Source organism: Primulina huaijiensis, chromosome 4, assembly GCF_012295235.1.
Source record: "Primulina huaijiensis isolate GDHJ02 chromosome 4, ASM1229523v2, whole genome shotgun sequence".
Classification (NCBI taxonomy): Eukaryota; Viridiplantae; Streptophyta; class Magnoliopsida; order Lamiales; family Gesneriaceae; genus Primulina; species Primulina huaijiensis.
The window spans coordinates 376,381-385,324 of record NC_133309.1 but is presented as its reverse complement, the minus strand read 5'-3'; the positions used below and the strand labels follow the sequence as shown (position 1 = coordinate 385,324).

Here is an 8,944-nt window from a genome sequence, read left to right as displayed (position 1 = left end):
GGTAGTACAAAACAACCAATCAATTTTCGTTGCTAAAGATTTAATAACTGAAAATAATAATTGTCAAATACAGTCTTCAGTGGAACGATACTCGTACTCACGTACATTATACTATTACTTGACATCGTGCACTTGCTATTAATTTTTGAGCATACAAAATCATAGTTTGATTAAGGATTCCACAGTGCAAGTTTTGCTCGATCACTTCTACACAAAATTATGTATGCTTACATATGTTATGATGAAAGCACGTTTACGAAAATGTTTCATGCAGTCATGGAACATCTATGTTTATGTATGTATTCTCAGATTTTATGTACGTACACGATACTTTTAAATGCATGTGGTTTTATTACGTATTATTTTCTATTCATGGTTTATGCAAATTTTGAGTCTTTAGGCTCACTAGAATTGATCGATGTAGGTGAGGATACATTTGAGGAGACTGGGGGTGCTGACCAGTGAGCTTGCTCGGAAGGTGTGCAGGGTAACCCGAGGACCGCCTATGTTATGAAAGATTTTTATGCACATTAAACATTTTTAATCTGATTTTATCGATGCAAGTTTTGGTTGGCGAACTATTATTTTCTTAACTCGTTTTGAATGATATTTTTATGCCATAAAAATATTTTGTACTTGATTTATATTTCAAAAATTTAGTCCAGCCTTTTATTTAATTCATAGGGTGAAAGTTTACTATTTAAATAAGGAAAAAAATATATTTTCCGCAAATTTTAAAGCAGAATATGTATTTTTAAGTACGAGACTTTACACAAACCTACATTCCGTACCTAAGCAAATAAGTCGACTCGCAATAGTCTGATACCTCATACTATTGTCAGAAGGATGTCTACATGGACAAAAAGACGATTCAATGGATGATATTATTAAATGCATTCCATGTTACCGTTGGAATCGAAGCCTATATAAAGCTGATGAGCTCAGTTGTGAAAGAGTTAATCATTCAGTTACGATTTACAAGAGACATCAATTACGAAGTCAGTTGCGATTTGTCTCAAAGCTTTCATTCAATTCACACTTCAATGATTTATTCGCAGCAGTCAGGCTACCATTTGTGCGAATCAATTAGCACGTTGTATAAATATCCCCCACCCCTTCATATTTTTCACTCAATTTTCTCTTATTCTCTAATTTTCAAGTGTTTCTTGATTAATATCAAGCCTTGATTATTGGTTTATTGTAAATTGTTGATTTATTTTCATAATTATTTAAATTTCATATTTATAAAAATGGCCGGAGCTAGATCAAAATGTAGGGGTGGCAAATGAAAGGGAAAAGGCATCATGCCACCTGAGTTCGAACATCGCGATTTTTCTTCATTCAATGTCGATGACTAAGGTCTTGATTTTTCCAATGAAGAACATCAAGAACGTGAACAAGATGCTCAACAAACACGTCATCATCAAAGTCAATAAAGTATCAGCAATCCGATAGTGCCTAAAAGTAAAACTAGCACGTTGTCTCGCCCGACATCCGATATCTTCACCAAACATTTCGAAAAGATGACACTTTCCTCCGATGATATGCAAGTCAAATGCAAATATTTTTAGAAAACTTACATGTTTCAACAAGGATGTGGTTATAGAACTTTGACGCGACACGTGGAGAAAAATAATCATGTGAAAATTGGTATTGATAGTTTTCAAACTCAAATTCTGGAATTCTCTTCTCAACAGGATAATGATTCTCAATTTTTTAAATTTGACGAATCTAAAATTAGAGAAGAAACTACTAAATTCTCTGTGGTTGAAAAACTTTCTTTTATTTTTAGTGGTAAATTATCTTTTGAAAATTGGTTTTCTACGAACACAAATCCTTCTATTGGATGTATCTTGCGAGATACTCTCAAACGCACACTTAAAAATTACTCGTTGATGAAAAAAATTTAATTAAAGAATTTTATATTTTAAATAATATAGTTTCTTTGAGTTATGATATTTAGAATGATCATTGGCAAAGTTGTTCATATATGGGTATTCCATGTCATTTGATTGACAATTCTTGGAACATCAAAAAAGGATTGCTTGTATATAGATTTTTAACGAAACACACTGTTACACAAAATGTTTCTCAACTTATATTTGTTATTTTAGAAGAATATGGTCTAACTTCTCAAATTTTCCAATTTTTTTTGAAAATATTAATGCAAATACTTTTGGTATTAGTAAACTTATTGAAATATGTAAACTATCACTAGGTGGCAAATTTTTCATATTAGGTGAACATGTCATATTTTAAATTTTTATGTTCAAATGGACTGAAAAATTTATTCTCACATATTCAACCAATTAGTAACGTGACTCATTAATTATGGATATATTCCCAAGTTATGAAACAATGGAACAATTTTGAAAAATAAATAGTATGAGGCGTAAACGGTTTGCACGAGACGTTCTAACTCGTTGAAATTCAACATATAAATTGTTATGATCGACTTTTGAATATATAGATTTATTGTGTATATTTTTTCATCAACATATCGAAGCTCGTGATATTTATTTTTTTTAATTGATGCTACATATGCACTAGTATTTGTGAAATTTTAAATTTTTTTAATGAAGCTAGTAACCAATTATCTCATCTTTATTATCATATTTCTCATTTAGTTTTGAAACATAGTTAAAGCATTGCATGTATTTTTAGTTAAAATATTAAATCTAATGATGATGCTTTAGTTCAATGTATTTATTTCATAAAGAAAATTGGAAAAAATATTTTTTACAAATTTTAGATCCTAGACTTAAATTAGTTGGTTTACAAAAAATTTTAGCATTATATTATGAATCTTTAGACCATGTTACGGAAACGGTTCCTAATATCTCATTGATTTTTTTTAATATCAAAACTCATTTATGTGATATTTATAATGAATATAACACAAAATACGGTGGACAAATTGTTCCACATTAAACATAATCTACTACAAGTAATAATATTACTTCTAAACTTACTAAATCACAACTTTTATTAAGAGAACAAAAGAAACGTCCACGAGAATTTCCAGTCGAGAACTTGATAATTATTTTACCGCAAATTTTTATTTTAGTGATGTAGATGAAGAAACTTTCGACATTTTACGATGGCACAAGAAAATCTAGATTGCCCCATTTCAACGGTTGCAGTGGAGCAAGGTGTTAGTATTGAAGAAGATATTGGATGAGAGACGTTATAGCTTAAAGTAGGAAAATTTGAAGACTCAATGTTTGATCAATGATTGGTCAAAGGTCGCTAGTCGAATACAACATATTAAAAGTTACGAAGAAGACCAAGACGAAATTAAGGTAACATCTAGAACAACGACATGAACAAATGCGACTGAATGTGATTGAGAATAATGAAATGTATTTTGTTTTTTATATGAGATGTTGAAAGTTGAAATGTAATAGAATTTTTATTGAATAAATATAATAGGTTTTTTTATTGATATAATGAATATTTGATAAAAATTTTATAAGTTCAATTGAGCAAGCTTTTTAGAAATAATTTTTTTAAAAAAATTTAAAAAGTATAAAAATAATAATTGAACCGGACTCAGAACCGGTGACGGGGGAGCTGGCAAAGGGTATGGATTTTTTCGATCTAGACCAAACCTGATCAGTTCTACCTAGGTGTTCCATTAAATCTTGATTATATAAAAATAATCAAGACTTGACATTAATCAAGAAACAATTGAAAATTAGAGAATAAGAGAAAATCGTGTGAAAATATGAAGGGGTGGGGGATATTTATACAACATGCTAATTGATTTGTGATATGCGCGTAATAGTTAGTATTTTTATTTTCATATTTTCCATTATTCCAACCTCCGATATGTTTAATTGATACATTTTTGTGTAATTTTATTGTAGGAGGAACTTTTACGGTCTTGGAGTAAATTTGAGCTAAAAAGGTGATGTTTATCACATTTGAAGTTTCCAAGATATATTTTGTAAGAGAATGGCCAAACCAGAAGAGGTCCTTGAACAAAGCGTGGTCACGCCTTGTGATTATGTTTCAGCTGCCTAAGAATTGCAAGGAAAGAAAAAAATATGATTTTGTGAAGATTATGCAAGATTTGAAAGAATTAATGAAATTCTAGATGAGATATTATTTATTATTTTATATTTAAGATTTAGGGTTAATAATAGATTAGAGGGCTTTTAGCAAAAATTTAGACCCAAAAAGACTACTCACGTGGAGGAGGCGCAAGAAGAAGATAACACACAAGAAAATATCCTCCCACCAATCAACACAACTCACGAAGGAAAGAAGAAAAAGAAGGCGCAGGACTCTCATTTTTTTCTCCCAACAAATTAGTTTGCACCTTTTCTTTTCTATTATTATTTATTTTTTATGGATATTGTAAATCAAACTATGCCAGGCTAATTTTCTTAGACTGATTTAAGGGATAGTATACTAGGTATTTGTTGATTTATGATTTAATTATATGAATGTTATATGTCAATTAATCTGACAATTTAATTTGATGTATGATTTTCTAATGCTAACCATGAATTCAGTGATCCGTAACTGTCATGAATGATTGGTACGTGAGTAGCAATATGTTAGATGTGTTGTGCTATCATAACATGTGTAGTATAAATAAATCGACGGAACTAGATCTTCCAATTGCAACTATCTCGGTTGTTAGATTTTAGGATTAACTGTTTTCATGAAACAAAAATGCTATATTTAATTAATATGGAATGGTATCGTGCCCAATTGATTATTGGTAAGTTTTGACTGGATGCTGGGTTTGGTTAATTAATTTAGAAAAACACAAGAATTTTAGCGGATATCCCTATTATTCTAAGGTTAAATGCTTGGAACACCTTGAATAAATGATTGTTAACCGATGAACAGTGAGATAATTAAATAGTAGAATCCCCTCGAATCAGTATTTTCTTGTAATAAATTCTTCACTTTATTCTCTTTGATTAATTTTCAATTCTAGATTCATTATTTTTCTTGCTTGGTAATTTTAGCTTTGGTTATTTTATTTAGTAATTATCAAAACAACTCCCCCCTTTTTTATTTTTATTATCAAAAGAAATAAATCTACCGTTCTCTGTGGATTCGACCCTACTCACCATTACACTCGTTTTTATTTAAAAGGGTAGGATTTAATTTGGTGGTCAACGACTGCACACCAAATTTTGGCGCCGTTGTCGGGGAACGGTGTAAGGATAATTTCTTTTGATTTTTTTTAATTATTTTTTTTTACCTCGTTCTTCTCGTACAGATGAACTCGAATACAATCCGGAAATCGAGAAGCAGCTAAGAGATTGAGAAAAGAAGCAATATTAAGGCGCGAAAAGCAACCATCATCATCATCTCATGATTTGAACGCATCATTGGACTCCAACGATACGGAAAGCGAATCGGACATTGATCTTGAGGTTGAAAGAAGTGAAAGTGACCAAGAAGAAATGGCAGGACAAGCTCAAAGAACACTCAGGGAGTTAGCTAATCCTAATGTTATTCAACAACCATTATGCATTCAATTCCCTACCACTGATGCTACTTTTGAATTAAAATCTGGCTTGATTCATTAATTGCCTACTTTTCGTGGTCTTGCAGGTGAAGATCCCCATAAACATCTGATAAAGTTTCATATTGTTTGCACAGCCATGAAACCGCAAGGGATCACAGAGGAACAAATTTCACTGCGAGCTTTTCCATTCTCTTTAGCCGACAAGGCTAAAGATTGGCTCTACTACTTGCCTTCTGGATCCATAACAACTTGGGACAATATGAAACAACAATTTTTGGAGAAATTCTTCCCAGCTTCACGAGCAGCAAATATTAAAAAAGACATTTGTGGGATTAGACAGCTGCATGAGGAAACTTTGTATGAGTATTGGGAGAGATTCAAGCAATTGTGTGCTAGTTGTCCACAACACCTGATTCCAGAACAGCTACTAGTTCAATATTTTTATGAGGGACTCTCGCTCTTTGATAGGAACATGATTGATGCTGCGAGTGGAGGTCCATTGGTGAACAAAACGCCTCAAGAGGCACGAACTCTAATCTCCAACATGGCTGCCAATGCACAACAATTTGGTACTAGGCAAGACAACCCTCCACGACAAGTCAATGAGGTAAGTGTTACTCCTATCGTTCAAAAGTTAGATTCTTTGACATCTCTTTTGGAAAGGTTGGTTGCAGGACAAGTACAACATGCCAAAGCTTGTGGCACATGTGCGATGGTTGGACATTCGACGGACACGTTCCCTACATTACAGGAAGATCCAACGCAGCAGGTTAATGCAATCGGCGGATTTCCAGGACAACCTCAACACCGGTATGATCTGTATTCTAATAGCTACAATCCAGGATGGAAAGATCACCCAAATTTCAGCTACAGGAATCAAAGAGGTCAACAAGGATATCCACAACAAAATTTTCACAAGAATCCATCACATGCGCAAGCCTCTAACTCAGGTATGTCCCTAGATGAAATTGTGAAGGCCTTAGCTGAGAATACTCAAAAATTTCAACAGGAAACGAGGGCTAGCATTCAGAATTTGAGCACTCAAGTGGGACAGTTGGCGACCTCAATTCACAAGTTGGAAGCACAAAATTTAGGTAATATACCTTCTCAGACAGTGGTTAATCCAAGAGAGAATGTGAGTGCAATTACTTTGAGAAATTGTAAAGAATTGGATGTTCAAGAAATTGGGGTACACGCATCAGCCAAGCAAAAGGAAGAGAATGAGATAAAAGTTGAGGATAAAATAATCAATCAAGATGATGCTCCGAAAGGTAAGTTTTCTCCCCTATTTGAGTATAAACCTATTACCCCATTCCCTCAGCTAAGGCCTTCACAATTTCATCTAGGGACATACCTGAGTTAGAGGCTTGCGCATGTGATGGATTCTTGTGAAAATTTTGTTGTGGATAACCTTGTTGACCTCCTTGATTCTTGTAGCTGAAATTTGGGTGATCTTTCCATCCTGGATTGTAGCTATTAGAATACGGATCATACCGGTGTTGAGGTTGTCCCGGAAATCCGCCGATTGCATTAACCTGCTGCGTTGGATCTTCCTGTAATGTAGGGCATGTGTCCGTCGAATGTCCAACCATCGCACATGTGCCACAAGCTTTGGCATGTTGTACTTGTCCTGCAACCAACCTTTCCAAAATAGATGTCCACGAATCTAACTTTTGATCGATAGGAGTAACACTTACCTCATTTACTTGTCGTGGAGGGTTTTCTTGCCTAGTACCAAATTGTTGTGCATTGGCAGCCAAGTTGGAGATTAGAGTTCGTGCCTCTTGAGGCGTTTTGTTCACCAATGCACCTCCATTCGCAGCATCAATCATGTTCTTATCAAAGAGCGAGAGTCCCTCATAAAAATATTGAACTAGTAGCTGTTCTAAAATCTGGTGTTGTGGAAAACTAGCATACAATTTCTTGAATCTCTCCCAATACTCATACAAAGTTTCCTCATGCAGCTGTCTAATCCCACAAATGTCTTTTCTAATTTTTGATGCTCGTGAAGCTGGGAAGAATTTCTCCAAAAATTGTTGTTTCATATTGTCCCAAGTTGTTATGGATCCAGAAGGCAAGTAGTAGAGCCAATCTTTAGCCTTGTCGGCTAAAGAGAATGGAAAAGCTCGCAGTGAAATTTGTTCCTCTGTGATCATTTGCGGTTTCATGGCTGTGCAAACAATATANAGCTTTGGCATGTTGTACTTGTCCTGCAACCAACCTTTCCAAAATATATGTCAAAGAATCTAACTTTTGATCGATAGGAGTAACACTTACCTCATTTACTTGTCGTGGAGGGTTGTCTTGCCTAGTACCAAATTGTTGTGCATTGGCAGCCATGTTGGAGATTAGAGTTCGTGCCTCTTGAGGCGTTTTGTTCACCAATGCACCTCCACTCGCAGCATCAATCATGTTCTTATCAAAGAGCGAGAGTCCTTCATAAAAATATTGAACTAGTAGCTGTTCTAAAATCAGGTGTTGTGGAAAACTAGCACACAATTTCTTGAATCTCTCCCAATACTCGTACAAAGTTTTCTCATGCAGCTGTCTAATCCCACAAATGTCTTTTCTAATATTTGATGCTCGTGAAGCTGGGAAGAATTTCTCCAAAATTTTTGTTTCATATTGTCCCAAGTTGTTATGGATCCAGAAGGCAAGTAGTAGAGCCAATCTTTAGCCTTGTCGGCTAAAGAGAATGGAAAAGCTCGCAGTGAAATTTGTTCCTCTGTGATCATTTGCGGTTTCATGGCTGTGCAAACAATATGAAACTCTTTCAAATGTTTATGGGGATCGTCACCTGCAAGACCACGAAAAGTAGGCAATAAATGAATCAAGCCAGATTTTATTTTAATTCAAAAGTAACATCAGTAGTAGGGAATTGAATGCATAATGGTTGTTGAATAACATTAGGATTAGCTAACTCCTTGAGTGTTCGTTGAGCTTTTCCTGCCATTTCTTCTTGGTCACTTTCACTTCTTTCAACCTCAAGATCAATGTCCGATTCGCTTTCCGTATCGTTGGAGTCCAATGATGCGTTCAAATCAGGAGATGATGATGATGATGGTTGCTTTTCGCGCCTTAATCTTGCTTCTTTTCTCAATCTCTTAGCTGCTTCTCAATTTTCGGATTGTATTCGAGTTCACCTGTACGAGAAGAACGAGGCAAAAAAAAATAATAATAAAAAAAATCAATAAAAATTATCCTTACACCGTTCCCCGGAAACGGCGCCAAAATTTGTGTGCTGTCGTTGACCACCAAATTAATTCCTACCCTTTTAAATAAAAACGAGTGTAATGGTGAGTAGGGTCGAATCCACAAGGAACGGTAGATTTATTTCTTTTGATAATAAAAATAAAAAGGGAGGGATTTGTTTTGATAATTACTAAATAAAATAACCAAAGCTAAATTTACCAAGCAAGAAAAATAATGAATCTAGAATTGAAAATTAAT

At 34.2% G+C, this 8,944-nt stretch overlaps 1 protein-coding gene across 1 annotated transcript; it reads left to right on the top strand.

The window, feature by feature from the left end:
- The first annotated feature begins 5,630 nt into the window (after window positions 1-5,630).
- LOC140975849 (uncharacterized) lies at window positions 5,631-6,723 on the top strand. Its single transcript, XM_073439778.1, has 2 exons — window positions 5,631-6,629; window positions 6,676-6,723. Exons 1-2 carry the CDS (start codon window positions 5,631-5,633, stop codon window positions 6,721-6,723), a joined length of 1,047 nt encoding a protein of 348 aa, XP_073295879.1.
- Window positions 6,724-8,944: the final 2,221 nt, after the last annotated feature.